Raw genomic sequence first — 19,841 nt, forward strand, 5'->3', positions numbered from 1 at the left:
ATAAATATAGTTCAGTGGACATTTTTCCCTGGATTTTTTTTTTTTTTGCGTCTCTCTTGTTAACTATGCTGGTAATACTGCCTTCTTTAGTGCTCACGGTTTCAATAAAATTAACTGAATTATTTCAGTTTTTGAAAAATTAAAATTGGATATTTTTAAACTATGTCTAAAAAAATGGCTAATGAATCTGCCTTGTACCTTGAATTGTGAGAATCTTACCAAGCTAATATCGTAAATAGCATGTCCATATTGACAAAAATTTAAACATATTTGCATATTTGTATGAGTGACCTAAGCAGCTAACTAACATTAACTCCAGCAGGCAGGAACAACCAGGTTTTATACTTTCAAAGAACTTCTATAAAAACAAACTGCATGGTAACCAGACCGGGCCTCTAATTGAGACAGGCCTTTATTTGTAAAAATGTGTCGCCACAGTGGGTTAGTCAAAGAGACGTTTTATCGGGACTAAACTTTTATTTGAAGTTTTACGGTAATTAACTCATTGTCAGTTGTACTATCTAACGATCAAATATTTCCATCAGTGTTTTGATGCTCCCATGAATGAGTGTATTCATCTGTGATTGTGCTCTCTCTCCATGCTCTCTGCCTTCTGCAGATTCAGCCGCACACATAGTGTGTCAGATGACCCACAGTAAGTTGTCCATTTACCACTCAGACTCGGCTGTCTGGCTCAGCGCTGCTCTGCACTTCAAAACAAAGCCCGCTCAATAACTCATTCAATCATTCACTGAGTGTTCAAATTGGATTTTTCTTTATGCAAGTGGGAAAATCTGCCAACAATTGAAGTAATTTAAAGAATTTTGCTAAAGCTATCGACAACAGCTTTAAGTTCTGACGGTAGAGTTTCTTAGTAGTGGTGTTTTCTTTGATTGGAGGTCGAATGAGCAAATATTTGTTCATTAATCTATGTTTGATCAGCCTGTCATCTCTGTAGCTCCCACACAAAGAATTTTCTGGTGAATTTTGAGTTGTTTGAGATCAGCTCATTCATGCAGATTTCTGGATGTGGAAATGGGAGTCTGAGCAGTCAGTCAGGGCTGATGTATCACTGCATCTGTTACTAGATTGTGTGATTTTGAACAACCATCTATGAGAAGTTTTTTTTTTTGCATAAAAAGCAAAGATTATCCCAATTAAGCAGATTCTTCCTACTTGTATAATTTAAATTAAAATGGAAAATTAATAAGTGAAGTGGCTTGTCAGGTGGATATTTTTGACAGTGTGTTTAACAGTGTCAAACTACTTCCCTGGCCATTACACTTGATCTGAAATATCACAAAAACTTGTTTTTCATAAATCTAGTTGTCGAAATGTTTTTTTGACTTTTCGACTGGCAAAAATCAGTCCTTCTCAGATTTTTGCCTGCAGCGGCGGCCGTGGAGACTTAATAAACTCTGCTGCTCTGACATTTTAGTGCTTAGCTGCAAGTTGCATGTTTCATGTTTCATGTAATACAACAGTTTCATCCACCCTCACAACATCCCATCCTTTACAACTCAAATCATCACTGTACTGTCGTCTGCTGCTAACAGCTAATGTAAAAAGTGCAGCTTTTCCTGAAGCAGGAGAGAGGATTTATAACCACAAGATGACTCACACCACACACGTGTTTGTTTGGCACAATCCACAGATCACACCTGAACCTTTACCTGTCTCACTGACCCAAACTTTTGACATAAAAAGCACACCAGTCATCACTTTGGTTGAAAACACTCTCCTGCTTCAAGTTTCTTCAGTCTTGTTGTATGAGTGTTAAAACAAAGCGGTTATTAGACGGATGACTTCCATGAACAGGACTGTTTTTTTTAATCAAAAACATGATGTTACTCATTTTAATTCTGTGATGAGCCGCATGCTCTTAACACAAAGGCTGCACTTTACTGTCATGTCTGTAATCTAAAAATGAATGCTTTAACATTACTGACTTAAATATTATAAAGACCAGTGTAAAGTGTCTGCACAAAGTCTTTGACTGTATGACGACCGTACTGGTGGTGGCATCTCAAACGTGCACGTCAAAATGTCACTAAAAAACTGAACAAGTGCAAGTACTTTCACCTCAGCTGATGTTTTCAGAGGTTTCATGAGATGGCATCTTTAATGTAATGTATTTCCTGTTGAAACAAATGTTGGAATATGACATGAAACATGATGATATCCTATGAAAAAAATAACAGGAAATTACTTACTGCTTCTTTATTGTGAATACTGTATAACTAAGATTTTAGCTATAGGGTCAGCAAGATGATTTGTTTAAAAATGGACGGATTTTATTCATGTGGTCTTTAAAAGACGCATTTCTGTATATGCACTGATCCACTGGTTACAGGTTATCCTCTTTTCCTGATGATGATGGTACGAAATCATTTTTCTGGATGATGTGTTTTCTCTGATACTACTGTATAAACATAGATTTGGGGGGGATATCACCTTTTAGCCATTTTTGATTATTGGGAAGGGTTTAAAACTCATGTTTTTACCGTGTCCAATATTACTTTATGAAACAGAAACAGACAGCACTTAAGTACAACACACTGAGGGACATTTATGGAATCATGTCCTATTTTGAAAATGACATGTCACAATGTCTTTTTCATGATCCATATTCTCCGTCTGTCTCTCTCTCTCTCCCTCCTCTCCTCAGGAGTGTGAGTATGATCGACATGCGTGGTGAGGAGGAGGCCATCTTGCAGCCTCACAGTCAGGTGCGTCATGAACTGATGCACAACCAGTATAACAGGATGAAGGAAGAGGACGATCACTGGCAGGACGTGAGTGTCTCAGATTTGTCTGGTTTCGTGTTACTATTTTTATTTCTCTTGTGTTTTTTTGATTAAGATGATTATTTTATGCCTTTTAGGCAGCTGCAGCCATGGCCGGAGGCATTACGTTTTCGGGGTTTTTTTTTCGGGATATCTGAAGACGGCCTTTAGGGGGTTTCTTTAAATTTGTCACAGACGTTTACCTGGATTCAGGGATGATCTGATTAGAATTTGGTGTGCAAAAGTGAAAGGTCGCTGTGACCTCGCAAAACATGTTTTCAGCTGCAAGTCAAGGAATCGTCCCCTAATTATGACAAAATTTCACACAAATGGTCTCACAGAATAAAAAAACGAAATAATAAGATTTTATATCCAAAAGGTCAAAGGTCGACCTCACTGTGATATCATAGTCAGTCAGTCAGTCATTTTCTGTAACCGCTTGTCCACGTAAGGGTCGCGGGGGGCGGGGGGGGGGCTGGAGCTGGAGCCAATCCCAGCTGTCATTGGGCGGAAGGCGGGGTACACCCTGGACTAAGTCCCTTAGTTAAAAATATCTGTTGAATCTTACCTTTAAATATTGTGAAAACCTCCATTTAACCAAAAGAATACACGTAATATCTTTTCAATAAATTCCTCACTGCATATACTATGAGTCTGAAAGGACATTAACGTAAACTGCAGCCTGACTGTTGGAGTCAAATAACCGCAAGGCAGTAATTCTAGTTTTTGTCATTGTTGTTCCTGTATTGTTATTACTTTTTTAACTCCCATTAGGATTTCATCATCTGCACAGTTTGTATTTCTTGTCTCCTTTTTGTCTGAAGTTTATCTGCAGTGACTTCAGTCCCTGCAGGCCGAAGCTCAGACTCCAGTAATCTTTTCTGTGCCCCAGTTAAACAACTTAAATCAGTTTTCTGGGGCCACAGCAGAGCTTCAGGTCTCATAACGCCGCAGAGCCAAAGCCTCTCGCCTTGTTTCACTTGGAAACACTTTCGATCTGTTTGTGTGTCAGGACCTGGCCCGGTGGAAAAATCGCAGGAGGAGTATCTCCCAGGACCTGATCAAGAAGGAGGAGGAGAGGAAGATGATGGAGCGGTTGATGTCGGGAGACACCTGCACCTCCCAGAGGAGGAGAAGCATCAAGACCTACAGAGAGATAGTGGAGGATAAGTAGGTTAAAAACACACAAACAGGATGTTTAATTTATATTCTGCTGAATGTACAAAATAATACTAGTACCATGGAAAAGTAGGTCTTAATTTTCATTATCGTTCCTGTTAGTGGGCACAAAGGAGACAGAAACTCCTCCAGGAGTCCTTTAATATGTAGGTCTCCCTCAGAGGAAAAAATGAAAGAAGATGAGCTGCTGAGTTCATAGTGAAGAAGAAGAACTAGACTATTGATTTAATCTGTGATCAAATCAAGTTCTAATATGATTTGTGTGTAGTGTAAGTAAGTTAAGTTTGTGTCCATGCTCTGTGAGAGCTGCTACATTAAACACAGTGCTCCACAGGAATGAAATTGTTTTTAAAAAAAGAAAAGACATTTTAAAAGACTGAAAAACGAAAACAAACTGTAAAGCACAAGATGCAACAGACCGTAAAAACATATTATTGTTATATTGGCCGTTTCCTCTGAGGGTCGTTGTCATCAGACTGACAGCCGAGTGGTTACAAGATCGAATCATTTGCTTCACATTTTACACAGCTGTTTTGTTTTTTGTTCCCTCCGTACCCCCTTCCCTCTTCAACAGGGAGCGTCGTGAGGATGAGTTGCGGGAAACGTACAGAAGAGCCAGAACCCCCGAGGAGGCGGCCATCATCCTCCAGCGTTACGCCCAGCGTTTCTCCATCAGTGAAGCGGTCCTGGAGCGCCTGCACCTGCCAAAGCTCCTGGACCGCAGCATATCAGCTGATCCCTCCTTTCCCTCATCATCCTTCCCCCTCTCCCTCTCCCTGTCCGCCTCCCCGACCACCCCAGACCCCTTCGACATCGACCCCAACGGGCCCCTGAGGTATCTGCGCCAGCAGTCCGCCCCGGCTCCAAAGTTCACGTCTACACTGGAGGCACGAATCGAGGAGTTTCCCAAAGACTCCTCACACCAGCGGCCTCAGATCCGCTCTCGCTCGTCTGAGCCGCCATCTACCAGAAACCTGTCGCCCAAACCGGTGCCTTTGTTGACGCCCAAGCCTTACTTCCAGTCCCGACCCACAGCGTCTGAACCGTGGCCCAGCAAGGTGAGACTGACTCAGACGCACGTCAGGAAACTGAATGTATTATTGCTGCTGTAAATATACTCAGGGGTGGCACTGTCATGACAAACCTGGAAAAGTCAAGGAAAAGTAAATATACCCTAAAAGTATTAGAAAAGTAATGGACATTACACGCGTTAAAGGACTGTCGAAAATGTGAAAATCCAACAACAAATTCAGATTTTAATGTTTCCAGCTGTAATAAATAGTGTAATTTTGGTGATTTTTGAATAAAAAATAACATGTAGGTTTGGAAGGCATGTTTTAAATAAAAATTTCCCAAAATGTTTTTTTAAAAAAACATTTTTTTTTAAAGCCATTTAAAGTTGTTTGCCCCTGCCTGAAGCCAAAACAAAAAAATATAGTTCCCTCTCCAGTGCTTTAAAAATTAGTTGACATGCCTCTCTGGTTTGACACCACAACCTTCTCTCATAAATGACAAACAGTCCCTTAGTTATATTTAAATATTAAATTCTAATCCTGTTATGCACATTTTTTAAATATATATTTTATAAAATAATGAAAAAGAACCAGTAAGGATTATCAGCGGTCAATTTAGAGAAGGTATGGTCTTGAAAATTTACCTCAAAGTTGTGCAAAAGGCCTGAGAATGTACTGGTAAAGTGTGTGTGAACCTTGTATACTTGCAGCATCCTCCAGTAGCAATGTGGGTTTCTGCCTTTTCATGTGTTTGGTTTCCACAGTAAAATCTCCCCATTAGACTACACCCCACAGCGAGCAGCACTCTGTTTAACTACCAGACATAATGATGATAGTTTTCTTCATACACACATGACCTGATTGAGACTTCGGTTAACCACAACAGTCCTGCAGTGGGCACGGTCGAGGTCTTGACCACTTCACATGTGGCGTTGGCCGCCCTCCTCACAGGCTGGTGGGTGAACTCCCCTCCAGCTCTTTTGGCCGTTACATCAGAATGCCACAGAACCGCCATGGTGATGAGCCGGCCGGTTTCTAGGAACACACAGGACCTCCCCTCCCCGCAGAAGCATGTAATGTTTCAATTTAGCTCAAAGTGCTCTCAACAGGATCCATTTCCTTTTCTTCTGGAAAAAATTTCCAAATGGGAATTATTCAAAATGAGATCTTGTGTTTCGGTGTGGCGGGGAGGGAGGGGCAGATTATTACCAGACCAAATGGAGCACAGCGCTTTTTCTGGAATGTCTTGTCAGGAGTCTGAGCGGAGCCCGGCGCTGAATGGAGCCCTCTGTTTCCTATTGACTTAAGAAGTTGACAAGTAGGGCCCTCTCAATGTGAAGTGGGCTCCCAGCGGACAAAGAGGGCCCACACAGGCTGCTAGGAGAGGGATGAGAAGGTGGAGGAGGAGGGGGGGGCGCACTGAGAGCCTGCATTCACCCAACTCCACCGCTGTGTCTTAAGTTACCGCTCACTAGGAGCTCCTCACACATACATTAGTGCCTCTTTGTCACAGAGGCCAGCGCGGTGTTGTGAGCCAGATGAATAGTTAATAACGAACAGAGGTGAGAGGCTGGTAATGACCACAAATGAGGGCACTGGGTTTGTAGGAATGGGGTTATTCTAATTTCTTTGTTTGTCATCAATTAATTTTGTTTACTGCTGACAATATTTTGTGCTGAAACAGCCTGATTGTAGCAGAATTTCAGGCAATGTTTCCCTTAGATGCTTCTTACCTACAGTATAAAAGTTTTTTCATCCACCTGAGTCATGTTTTTCAAGTTGAGACTGCAAAATAGCTGATTTAAAAAATTATAGATAGATAGATAGATAGATAGATAAATAGATATTTCAAACATGTAAAACAAAGAAAAACATAAAGAAGTATACAAAATGGTAATAACATGTCTCATACAGATGCCAACTTACTAATGTGCACTATTAATATATATACTATAAATATTTTTTTTCCCTCTTAGCTTTAGTGCTATTTACCAATTTCGATTTTTTTGTTATAAGCTGCCGAATGTTGGAGATTGGTCATAGAGATGTCTGTCTTCTCTCCAAAATAATGGAACTGGATGTCACTCGGCTTGTGGTGTTAAAAGTGCCAAAAAATATAAAAATCTCAACAATAACGCCTCTTTCCAGATACATGACCTGGTTACTCAGGATAATCCACAGACCTTGTTGTGAGCAGTTTTGTGTAAGAACTATCATTATTTATCAACTGTCCCTGAAAAGCGGAGTCTAACTCTAAAGTTTAAATCTCCAACTGGTCATATTGTAATTAATCAGGACAAACATAACAGAGGTGGGCTGGTGTATTCAAAATAAAGCCTATATTAAATTTATCATGAGATACATTGTTGTGCGGATCACGTAGCTCCTGGGCAAATTACTGTCTCAACATTTCACAGATTATCTTTAATGCTTTCAAGCATCAGTGAACTCTACATTGCTAAATATCAAACCTGTTCTCTTCTGATTTAGGCGGATGGTTTGTTCCGAGTCAATGGCGATTTAGGAAGTGACGACGCTCCCGCCACACCTGAAAGTCAAGGAAGAGAGTCTCCTCCTCAATTCCAGGCGTCCCCCTCCAAAACCAGCAACAGCACTGTAGACGCTCCCTCGTCAGCAGCCTCACCGACGCGCAGTACACATGCCAGAGCCGAAAGCCCCGTGTCATCAAAGGCCAGTGAGACACAGAGTGACACAGAAGTGGCTTCGAAGGACGTCCAAGAAGAGAAAGTCACTGAGCATTCGACACCACCCAGCCGGCCCACCTCGCTCCCATCGGTCAGGATTAAAATCTTCTATAGCTGATTATCATAAAATGTGAAAATAGAGTCAGTAAAGTTTCAAACAGGTGATTAGTTAAAATGAAAAAAAAGTCAAATTAATATATTATACTCTCGTGTCAGCAGTCACACTGCAGTCATTACTGTGTGATGTGTTAATGTACGTCATGTATCAGTGCTGTAATATGCTCTTTATCTTAAGGGGGAAATTTTATCTTTCAAGGATTTTGGCAAACTTATTTAATTTTGGACTCTTTAAAAAGACTAGAATTCAAATATGTGTACATATACTTTATGCACTACATCGGCCTCTTGATCGCATGCTTGTTTTAGTTATTTTTTTTATTTATATTATACTATTACAGGAGCTGCAGAAACCAGCAGAAAGCGTTGGGACAACTGAAAAACAGTCAGCAGCTGCTCCAAAGGAGGAAACATCAAATGCTGCAGCTCAACAAAAACCACCTGCAGGTCTGAACAGCATGCTGCTATGCTGACCCCTTGTGGTTTCTCATTGACTTGTGTCATTACAGGTCAAGGTCTATCGTAATGTGACCCAGAACTTATGGAAAACACAAAGAGAAATTGTCTTTATTTTCAGTTTTTCATATGATTTTAACAGAAGGGATAAAACTGTGTCATTTGTGTGTTTTCAGAAGCCAAAAAAGAACAAGTAAAAACTGAATCATCTGGTCCAAGCCTTGTCCAGACTGGAATCAGCACACAGCAAAGTCAGCCAATAATTTCACAGGTGAGGCTGTCAATCAAACCCATGTAAACTTAAACAAAAACAATCACACGGCAGTCTAAAGGATAATCTTTGAATCTCCCTGCAGGCGAGTGCTCTCAGTTCCCAGGAGCCGTCACAGAGGAGGGAGAATGTACCGAGCTTAGCTGCACCAGGATCTTTTGAATATCACCCACCAAGGGAAACAACAGCAGGTTAGTGAACTTTTTACATCCAAATCCCAGCCAAAAGCTTCTTTTTCATACATCTCCTTGGTTTCTGAGTTTGATTAGCATATCCTCCTAGCTGGCTTTTTATCCCCTTTTCCTTTCAGCCTGACACTCTTTCTGTTTGGTTGTACTGCAAGATGTTTGAATCACAGTTAAAGAGGCCTCCAGTGATTATTTTGGCACCCTGCACAAACTCCTGCTTAACCTTTCTTATCTGCTCAACTGACAATAATCTCTAATTGGCACTGAGACTATTCACTTTTCTCCTGAGATCCAACGAAACATGTAGAAAAGAGATAAACCTTTAGGTTTTTAGATGTAATAAAAGCACTGCTTTATTGTTGTTTCTTCTCTGTCTTTATTCTGACTTTTTGTCCCCCAAGTTTAGACTTGAAATTCTATTGGGTTAGAAAACTTGACCTTTTACAAACTCTGAAACCCTTTGAAACCTGAGCAAACTGGTTTGAGACATACATGGCGTTTAAAAAAAAAAAAAAAAAAAGCAAGAAATTTGTAAAAAGTTACAAGAAAAATATTAAAATTAAAAATTAAAATAAGTTAAAATGATAATTAGAAATAAAAAGCAGCAAGAAAATGACCCAAAAAAGTGTAGACTTATAAATGTAAAAATATATGTATATTTTATTTCTATTACATAATTTAAAAATTGTAATGATTGAAAATACAGTTTTTCCATATTTTTTTTGATGATTTTGTCATAATTTTAACCCCCTTTTTTTAACTAATTTCCAGGTCATTATCTTAGTCGACTTTGGCTAATTTCTTGCAGTTTGTGGAAAATATTTTGCTAAGTTGCATTTTTCCCCCGTGTTTCTGAAAGATCTCAAACCAATTTGCTAAATTCTCCAATGGTGAAATCGCTTGTGAAAGGCATCTGAATGCAGGACAATAAAACTGATACTGAAACAGGTTTTAAAGGGTTAAAGACTAAATATTGTTTTTCCCATCACAAGCAAATTAGCTTTCAGTATCACAGGAGCAGGACTATAAAAGCCTTCCTCCAGTTCTCTGATGTCCATACCAACTCCTGGTTTTGACATCTGTCTGTCCCTTATCACTCCCCTCCCTCCTTTCCTTCCCTCGTCCCCTCCTCTCCTTCCACCCACACATTTTTTTATTTTGCTGTAGAGTTTGCAAACAGTGTCAGGTCTCCGCTGGCAACCAGCAACCCTAAGTTACGCTGGGAGTTCTTCGTCCCACCAGGTAAACCCCTTCATTCACCGGTGGAGCTCATGTTTCTGTCCCCGGGTGCTGAACAAACAGGGTTTCCCCGTCATTTCTTCAAGGGCTGGACAACCGCCCTTCAGTCCCATCTCTTGTTTGTACTAATTTCCAGAGTGCCATGGATGATCAGTGCTGTGCTCCCTCTGTGTTTTAGATTTGTTTAACTCATTGGTGTGTTGTCGTCATTAAAGCTCTAGTTGGTAACTTACCAAATCTAACTTTTTCCTTCAAATTTGCTGAAACTGTCACCATATTCACACAGCACTAAATGAGACAGATAATCCATGAAAAAAAATCATGTAACTCTGCCTATTCTACTGCCTTGTCGCATTTCAATGGCGTTACTGCATGTGAACAGAAACAACCAATCAGAGCCGAGGAGTGCTCGTGGACTACCGTCAAACTGTCTAAGGGGTGAACCACCCCGAGACGCATCGCGCCAGGCACCACCGCTCCGAAAACACTTTCAGAGCACATCTTGAAAAACAGCTAGGAGTGCTTGTGGAGCTGTGCTGCGTGCGTGTGGCTCAAAGTGACGTTAACAAGCACTGCGGCTCCGCGCCTTGAGCTGGAAAATTGAAAATATTTTTAAAAATGCATCGCGTAGCAGCAACAAAGGAGCGCCAGACAGAGGTGCTGTACCATAGGGAAACAGTGGTTTGGCTTCCTTCTCAAATGTTTACAGAAACAAATTTTAGTGCCCTGTTAAGACGTAAAATGAGGAGGTTTGCTTCAGCCAGCGGATGGTGCATGGTGCTTTGATTGACCATTTCCAACGTGGCAGCCGGGTCAAGCACTTTCAGGAGGAGGGACACGGTTTTTATCTGTCTCATGTCCTTCTTTCGAAACAATGTTCAGCAAATATCACACAGATATTTTCATAAATATGCATAAATGAATTGCATTGAATTGAATAAATGTTACCAACTGTAGCTTTAAATAACTTATATTATTTTGAGTCCTGTCAGTATCATTATGTTGATTATAGGTCTTTTCAAAATATCCAATAAAAATATCTAACTATTGTAAATCTTCATCGATGAGCCTCTAATGGGTTGACCTGCTTAACTTCATGAATGATCAGTTTTATGTTTGGCTCAGTGTGCTTTATAGTACCGTCTTTTCCACCAAAAGCTACATCATTAGTTCTCCGTCAACATCTGGCTCTCTTATCCAGAGTGACTGTAGAAAAGTTTCAGTTTATGAAATGCCTGTTTCACAAATGTGACATGTTTTGTCATTGACGTTTTTGTTCCTCTTTTTGTGACATTATTGTTTGCATGTGAGGCATTTCAGGGAAAAGATCCACGAGCATTAAGCCCTTTAATGTTAATGAGCCTCTAATAAAAGCTGAAGGGTCTAAATTGACAAATTCTTGTTGTGTAACTTCAGAGTACATTGCTCTTCGTGGACGGGCTTTCTGTGGTTGGCATATTCACTCTTCATGTTGTCATTTTCCTAAATATTTTTCTTATGAAATGGCATTCAGTTTGATGACCTGTATCCAAAGTGTCTAAAATAAATTTGAACCACTGTTGTCTCTCATGATTTCTCTACAGAAGAGACGGAGAAGGATCGCCGTGGAAACGTGAGTAAAAAGCATCATCTGACTGCATAATATTTTGTGGTCAGACACTGAAAAACCCTTTTACTGCTTCTCATCTGGCTTATCTCCTGGTTAAAGTAGTTTAGTTCAATATGCATGCACACAGAGATAAAACAGAAGTCAAATGCATTTAAATCATTATAAAACTGCAGGTAAGATTAATGAAAAATCACCCAGGTACCTTATAGAAGTCTTTCATGTGAATGGAAACAACCTAAAACAAAACAAATATGAAAAAGACTGCCTGTATCTATCCGTCCATCATTTTCTGGCATCAGGTGTTAGTTTTTAGCGCAGTTTTGTGAACTCACTGTGCCACTCTGCGAGACTCTACGACGTATTACAGGACACACAGAGCTGTTGATGTAGCATGCCAGATGAGGATGCTGTAGAAAACGGCCGAGACTGCTTTCGTTTTCATTTGAGCTCATCTCTCTCTTTCTCTGTCTTCTCTCTCCTTAGTAGGAATCCTTTGGCTAGCATTGGAGTAGTGCTGTTGTGGTAGACCAACTATTTCTGTCTCCTCCCTTCCCTTCTTCTTTTCCTGTGGTGGATGCGTGTGCACACTGGTGTTAATCTGTGTGTGTGTATATGCGTGTGTGTGTGTGTGTGTGTGTGTGTGTGTGTGTGTGTGTGTATGTATGTGTGTGTGTGTTGGGGCCATATCGATCCCTCACATTGGCGTTGTGGTTGGGTGAGAGCGCGTGTGTTTGCGTGTGAATGGTGTGCATGGATATTTGTGTGTGATTGTGCATGTTGATGCGTGTGTGTGTTTTTCTGTGTGTGTGTGTGTGTGTGTGTGTGTGTGTGTGCTTGTTGGGGTCTATCAGGTGTCAGTGCCGGTGTTGCCCCAGGCCAGGCGGGGTGACCGCTGGTCTTGGGACCCGGATGAGGAGCGAAAGCGTCAGGAAAGGTGGCAGCAAGAGCAGGAGCGCATGCTGCAGGTACATAGTATACCTCAAAGGATAAAAGCATGGCGCATGAGTCTGCAAGGTTCAGTTCCTTATCGCAGCTTAGTGGGTCGAGAAAGCACCAGCGCTGTGAGGATTATCTACTGCATTTTAGCAGCTTATTGTACAAATTAGTCCTAGGGAAAGAAAATAACCTCAGCCCACAGGGAAAACAAAATAATTTTAAATGAATATGCAAAGTTAGGTAATTAGGATTTCTCACACTCTTGCAACAAACTGCTGTTGTCTGTTATTCAAACAGTTTTGCAATCTATATGTGCTCGCTGTATTATCGCATTTGTGCCCTAAATGTAGGTACAATATGATAATTTGCTGTGTAGCATTCAGCAGCTACACATGAGGCTATAACAACATAGTGGTTGCGTTTCAAAGTTTATGTTTTGTGCACTGATGGGTACTCGTATAGTTAAGGAAAGTACATAGTAGAACAGATACTCTGTGGCTTCTGTAATCGACTATGATTAAAACTTCAGTGTTTCAATTGGCCTCAAATTTAGGATCCATCTTAATGGGCACAACAAGTCCACTAACACAGCCCACATGATTGAATTTAGGTCAAAGCCAGCGGTTCCCAAATGGTCCAGCCATGGGTCCAGATTTTTCCTTAGTCATTAGTTTAAGGTCCACACATAAAATAAATTACCACATATTCAGTTTTATTTCACAAAATGTAAACAACACATCAGCTCAACATGCAAAGAAATAAACACATTGCAAGAATAAATAGAAATGTCACTTAAAAATAAAAGCTCTGCGGCAGAAACTCTCTATACTTAAAAAAAAAAAGTGTTTACAAAATTTAAAAAAAATTAAAAAACTGGACATGTTCATGTGTCACTTGATGTCTGTTCAGAATTGACTCATGACCCATTCTTGGACCATTTGGGAACCACTGCTTTAGACCGAATCAAATTGCAGAGGCTGTATTTGCCTGAATTAATGCATAAACTAGGGATTTAGTCTCAATAAGTACTTATTAGGTGATTTGTCGATAAAAAGATGTGTAGTTTCTTGTCCCAAGAGGTTTTTTTTACAACTAGGGAATACTTAAACTGTATTTAAACAGAATTACAGCGTTGGGTCCCAAATAGATTTTGACACGTAGTCAATTAAATGCTTAATTTTAACTAAGAAAACCTTATTTGTAACCGTAATGTCTGAAAACTTTGACTTTAACTTGAAGGGATAGTCAGTGTATTACATGCGTAGATGTCTGTCGGCACAGTCCCAGTTTGGAGATCAGGCTGGAGTGACGGCTTCAGTTCCCCAAATTCCAGATACAAAAACAGTAATTTTGGCTCACTGAACACAAGAGCTGCTGGACTATTTCTGCCTCAATCCATTAGTGAGTTTGTGTTTTTGTGTGACTTTGGTGACTAACCAAGACCAGAAACTCCTGTGTTCACCGATGTTAACTACTGTTTTCTCAGCAGAGTCTGGTTTTGATGAGACCGATCTATTGTTTTTAGTTAACCGTCAAAAATCACTGCCTGAAAGCAAGGTAAAGCAGTGAAAATATCATGAATATAAACTAATATTGATGTTATTATTTTTGTTGACGACCCCTCTAAAGTAATACATTGCACCGCTTTTGTGTCGTACTCCAGCCTGCTTCCCCAAACTGGGAGCGTGCCCACTGACATCTACTGTATGTTATACTCTGACAATGGATAAATACTGCGTACTTGAAAAATCCAAACTATCCCTTTAAGACCAGTTTTAACACCGATTTTTAACTTCAAATTGGGATACTTTACAATGTACCAAACCCTAAAAGTGGCGCAGTTAGCTGCTGTGTGACGGCGCGCGCTGAGCTCAGAATCAGATGGATTAACCACATTTCACTGCTACTTGCAAAGCTTGCCTCCATGTTTGTTTTATATTGAGCATATATCCTCCCCCAAAGACACACCCCAGCCAACCACTCCTGTGCACACGCTGACCACCAGAGGGCGATTTTGTGCAGTGGAAGAACCTCCAGTTTGGTTTTTATCTGCTCCCCGTCTCCATCTCATGCACACACACAGACAAGGGCTCTGTCCAAGGTTGCTGCTGTTGCTGCTGCCCAAATCACCCTCTCTCTCCTCAACCAATCAGAGGTGCATCTCAGGTCCACATAATTAAAAATTTTAAAGGATCTATTGGTATCTTTAATACCGTGCTCATCTACAGTAAAATCTTGATAGATAAATCTAAAAGGCAACGGTGATGAGTACAGATTTTTGTTCTTTCCAGTTGACTGTTTGAGATGAGATGCGCTGAAATGGATGAATGTCTGGTGCATCGATGTGCTTGTTTTCTCCCTGGTTGATTCTGTGTCGTCTCTTTGCCTCGATCTCAGTCTGTCATCTGTCTTGCTTAAGTTGCTTTCTCTCTAAATCTCGAATCTTTAAATTCTGCCTTTCTTTTTGGGGGTTCCTACACAAGTCTGAAAAGAGTGAAAAAGTCTTGTGGTTTATGCTTGTATACAATAACCAAACATGTCAAAGGGATGTCGTCTTTTCTGTGACAGTCATGCTGCTCATATCGTATCACACATAAATACACAGAACATAAATACACTCAGTAATGAAAAATGAAAGGCAGCTTTTAAAATGGAGATTGTGAAGGAACCTCTGCATGCTCTTCTGCCCGCAGTGCCTGCTTTGGTCTCTTTTGTTTGCTTTTTATCCCTAACACGCAAATATCAGATCTGAGCAGAAGAGTAGCAAGAATGTCTAGGCTTATATGTAAAGTACATACTGAGGTGTCAGTCCCGTCTCGATTTAAATTAGGCAGGATGCACTGAAGAGAATATTATCAGCGACTGATTCGAGACTGAAAAGCCTCTCAGAGCCCACATATGTCTGCGCACCATCTCTATTTTCCTGCCAAAATATCCACCTGCGGACAGTTTAGTCTTCGTTGAGGCTCTGTGCTGTATGTCATGTGTCTGTTGCCATGGTAACAGGAGAAGTATCGGCGCGAGCAGGAGAAGCTGAAGGAGGAGTGGGAGAAAGCACAGAGGGAGGTGGCGGAGGAGGAGAGGAAGTACCATGAGGAGGTGTGTGCATGTTAATGTTGGGGTCACACGTTTTCAGCATAACTCACACTTGGAGTATCTGAAACCAGGATAATTTTAGGTTGGATAAAAGCACCAGTTTTTAAAATGTGTGTATTTTTAAACCAAAAGTGAAAGTTTATTTGGTGGGCCTTTATGGTACTTAACATGTTCTTGAAAACTCACCCAGTTCTCCCGTCACAACAGGAGCGTAGGATACTGGAGGAAACAGTAGCGCCTCTGACTCCCCGCTCCTCAGCCCTGCCCTCCCCCAGCCGAGGGGAGATCTCCTCCACCTCGGAGCCCCAGGACACCATCGTCCGCTCGCTGGCCGACTGGGAACGGAAGCAGGAACTGCTGGAGAGGCAGTCGGTGAATGACTGATTGATTGAATATAGTTTGTTAGAAGCATGCATTAAATTTGTGTGAATTCAGGAGGGTGACAATTGGTTAAAAAGATTTGAGTGTGCACAGTGTTGGTTTTTTGATTGGTTGTTGAGATGACTGTTCCCTGTTTGTGATTGGACGCTCAGAGGGGGAGCACAGAGAACGTCGAATGGAAACGGAGAGAAAACGACAGGACCAGTGACATCAGCACCGCAGACGACAGCATGAAAACAGCCAGAAGGTTAGTGAACTAAATGTTACATTTTAGACATTTTAGCCGACATCCTGAGGCTTAAAATGAGGCCTTAGTGTCATGTGAGAAGCAGCTTAACACGTAGAAAATTGAAACTGACAAAGAAGAATTAGAAAAACTAGATCAGTACTAACAACTTAGAAAAAAACTGTTGTCGTGTTTTAGTTTAGTAGTCACTTGCAGATTCATAATAAAGTGCTACATGTAATCAGTGACTTGCTGCATTTTCACATTTATTTAATAGAATTGGAGCTTCATGTGTTACTTATATACCTTGAAAGTCATTGTTTTGCTTGTTGTGTACCTGCAGTTTTTCTCTCAGCTCTGCTTGCTGGGCTACCGTCATAAAAAATGTAGATCTCATTTAATAAATAATAAAAAGCATAAACAGAAAACAGAATTATTCTCAACATGTTTTGTTTTTGATCCTCAGCTCGATTAGCAGCAGTCAGTTAGAGACAGTCGGTCACAGTCTGCAGAACGGCCAAAAGCTGCCGACCAAAACCTCGACTCCAGTGAAGAAGCAGGAAGAGCCTTCAGCAGACAGCAACAAGCCCAGCCGGCCTGCAGGAGACAGGAGGTGTGTGAGTGTGTGTGAGTGTGTGTGAGTGTGTGTGAGTGTGTGTGAGTGTGTGTGTGTGAGTGTGTGTGAGTGTGTGTGAGTGTGTGTGAGAGGTGTTCAGTCCGAGTTCTGCTACAACACTGGGATTTCATGGTCTGTTAGAGCTCAGTTCCTTTCAATTTTACATCTATTTGTGTCTTACGAATCACAGACTACAGCACCAAAATGCACCTGTTATTACAAGAAGAATACCTTCTAGTGACCAAGAACAAAATGCAGTATAATCCTTTTTTAAAAAGTTAAGTCTAGATGTCATAGCTGCGAGATATTGGTTGCGTTATTTTATTTTTATTTTGTTTTTCACATTGCTTTATTTCCTCCTGTTCCTTGTCTTATTTTATAAAATTCCTCTACATGTCCCGGCTTGTCCTCAGGTACAATAACACAGCTTATTTTAAAATAGACAAAAATACATATTTGTGACCAGCAGTAGGGTTTTGGTGAGTCTTTCAGGGACACCTTCAGCTCTCCTGTTTGACCAGCAGGTGGCATCATGTATCTGCATTTTCCTTCATAGTCTCCCTCCACATAAATAAATGTCAGTCTGTGACAAGAAAAGTGTTTAAAACATTCATAAGAATCACAAATGCACTGCATTTTAAAGGATAATATAAGTCTGGGTTTTGTCCAACATTACTGGTTTTATTTTTGTTGTTTTGTTTCGGATTGGTTCGTGTCCAACATGCGCAGCCAATAGAGTTGCCGTAGCTGAAAGTCATCATCATGTTGCATGTTGCTGTCCATTTCCAGGAGTGGTCCCATTGATAATAACATGTGCCGCAGCTCATCAAAACCCCCCGCCGCATCTCCACCACCTCCAGACACACAGCCTCCAGCACCCAACAGGTACTGCATCTCAAACAGCCCACATGGAGGGAGAGGAGGAGGGGTGCATTCTTCATTTCTGCTTTGTCATTTTCTGCTTTGCTGCCTACATTTCTTCACCCGAATCACGACACGAGACACTGCAGCAAGGACCCTGAATGCAGTGGGAATTTTGGTACAAGACATGCAAACTTGAGTAATCCTTTATTTTATGTAAATTTTACTAGAAATGTGCCAGAGATGTCGAGAAATCCAATTTCTCATCTGCATACCCAGGTCATTAAAATGCAATATGATCTCATATGTTTGGAAAATAACACGCAGAAGACACGAGAAGACATGAGAAGACATGAGACAGACCCTGATGAACATTACTGAACACTTCTGTCAGTAGAAACAAAAATAGAAACAGCAAAAACAGACCAACAAACTAAACAGAAAATATAGTGTAGAGAGCAGGAGAAAGAGAGACATTTTTTCTATGAAATAAATGTAATACATCTTTTTTTGGTGACTAAGTCCATATCGAGGGCAGTGGTGAAGCAGAGGATGCTCTCTGACCTTAAGTTCACGACCTCTGTGTGCTGTGACGAGAGATGCTGCCACTTTGGGTTTTGAAGAGTCATCTTGGTTGTGATTCAGCAGCTTTTCTTTATTTCTCTTCCTGTTGTCCTCAAATTTCCAACACAACCATACACTGACTGACTAACAGCTTATTTATTCTGTGTTTGTGTTTGAGCTTCACTAAAAAAGGAGCCTGTGTAACAGTGAAGTAATCTGCACGTCACATTCAGTCCCTATCAAAGGTTTTCTCTGTGTTTTTTCTGCTGTAGGTCTGTCAGTGGAAAGAAGCTGTGCTCCAGCTGTGGGCAGCCGTTGGGGAAGGGAGCGGCCATGATCATAGAGACCCTCAGTCTTTATTTCCACATTCACTGCTTTAAGGTCGGTGTCAGAAGTCTGTTTTTTCTATGTTTAATAAAGAGGCATCTTTGTATCATAACAGTGTGGGTAACATCTGTAAACTTCCCTCCATCTTATCAGCACCCAGATCTCTCTGCTCATCTCTCAGATCAAATCATCCAGCGGATTTTAACTGGTTTTTGGGCTGTTGCTTCCGACTACAGATAGTACTTCCTCTTTAGGACACAAAGCGTATAGAAGCAGATCGAGGGAGACCCGCCCCTCTCTCTGTCTATCAAACTCCGATCAAATGGGAAAACTAAAAAGGGCACTGATCAAATATAAATCAACTTTTTGTTGCCTTGTTGTCTTTTGGTCAACTAAAATGTTTTCCAAAACATATTTTAGTTTACTGTTTTGCTGTAAAAGGAGAATTTATAAACAGGAAGTGGGCGCCATACTGTTTCCTGTATCATGAAAACCGAGGCTGAAAAGTGCACAACAGTAAGATTATGCAGCGCTGATCAACCATAAACCAAGATTCTTTAGCTGATTCACATATTTCTCACCTCAGAAACATATTTTAACTAATGTTTAACTGTAATTTTATGTTGTTTGTTTCCCGTTGGCTGCCATTTTGTTTCTTGTGGGGAATCCCCTCTAGCATGTTGCAGTGCATTCTGGTAGTTTTTGGTTTTCTACCTCTTGAGCAAAAGCAAATGCCATAGTCCTTTTTCTCTGCTTTCTCTAACACCTAATTTAAAAATATTTGCATTTTTCTTCTGAAGAGATGGCGAAAACTGTCTTCCAGCAGTTAAATACTTTTTTTCCACTTAAACATTCATATTTATAATGAATAATTAACAGTGATGTAAATACAAACAAATCCTAAAGTTGGCAATTGTATGTATTTTTATTATCAACAAGTACTGGTGTTTTCGAGGGGTTTGTTTCCAGTAAATTACAGAATTAAAATAACTGAATCATTTAAGATTTACCTGTAAAAGCACCGAATAAATGGAAGATCAGTGTTGCCTAAAATGCCTCTGTCTCTCTCACTCTCTTCAGTGTGGGGTGTGTAAGGGACAGTTAGGCGACACGACCACGGGGACGGACGTCCGGATCAGGAACGGCCTCCTCAACTGCCACCAGTGCTACATCCGCTCCCGCTGTAAGTTCCTCCACTTCCTTCCTGTCTGTCTGTTGTCTCTATAACGATGTTTTCCGTTCATCCGAAACATAAATGAATTCTGAGTGTC

General features: G+C 40.7%; 1 protein-coding gene across 13 annotated transcripts in view; it reads left to right on the plus strand.

The window, feature by feature from the left end:
• Nucleotides 1-19,841, plus strand: part of LOC121948553 (LIM and calponin homology domains-containing protein 1-like) — a 113,879-nt gene that overhangs the window by 91,007 nt on the left and 3,031 nt on the right. For 6 of the 13 annotated variants that reach the window (XM_088080789.1, XM_042493972.2, XM_042493976.2 and 3 more), the window contains 18 exons: nucleotides 620-655; nucleotides 2,669-2,795; nucleotides 3,799-3,956; nucleotides 4,540-5,023; nucleotides 7,469-7,774; nucleotides 8,142-8,247; nucleotides 8,433-8,527; nucleotides 8,613-8,718; nucleotides 9,883-9,957; nucleotides 11,538-11,566; nucleotides 12,415-12,528; nucleotides 15,506-15,598; nucleotides 15,803-15,967; nucleotides 16,129-16,223; nucleotides 16,669-16,815; nucleotides 17,608-17,703; nucleotides 18,516-18,624; nucleotides 19,651-19,753. In XM_088080789.1, the coding sequence (XP_087936915.1) occupies nucleotides 620-655; nucleotides 2,669-2,795; nucleotides 3,799-3,956; nucleotides 4,540-5,023; nucleotides 7,469-7,774; nucleotides 8,142-8,247; nucleotides 8,433-8,527; nucleotides 8,613-8,718; nucleotides 9,883-9,957; nucleotides 11,538-11,566; nucleotides 12,415-12,528; nucleotides 15,506-15,598; nucleotides 15,803-15,967; nucleotides 16,129-16,223; nucleotides 16,669-16,815; nucleotides 17,608-17,703; nucleotides 18,516-18,624; nucleotides 19,651-19,753 (2,444 nt within the window). The remainder of the gene's footprint in view (nucleotides 1-619; nucleotides 656-2,668; nucleotides 2,796-3,798; nucleotides 3,957-4,539; nucleotides 5,024-7,468; nucleotides 7,775-8,141; nucleotides 8,248-8,432; nucleotides 8,528-8,612; nucleotides 8,719-9,882; nucleotides 9,958-11,537; nucleotides 11,567-12,414; nucleotides 12,529-15,505; nucleotides 15,599-15,802; nucleotides 15,968-16,128; nucleotides 16,224-16,668; nucleotides 16,816-17,607; nucleotides 17,704-18,515; nucleotides 18,625-19,650; nucleotides 19,754-19,841) is intronic. The other 7 variants (XM_042493973.2, XM_088080792.1, XM_042493979.2 and 4 more) reach the window with 5 other exon arrangements.

This window comes from Plectropomus leopardus, chromosome 8 (assembly GCF_026936395.1).
Source record: "Plectropomus leopardus strain MGB_pleo_1.0 chromosome 8, ASM2693639v1, whole genome shotgun sequence".
Classification (NCBI taxonomy): domain Eukaryota; kingdom Metazoa; phylum Chordata; class Actinopteri; order Perciformes; family Serranidae; genus Plectropomus; species Plectropomus leopardus.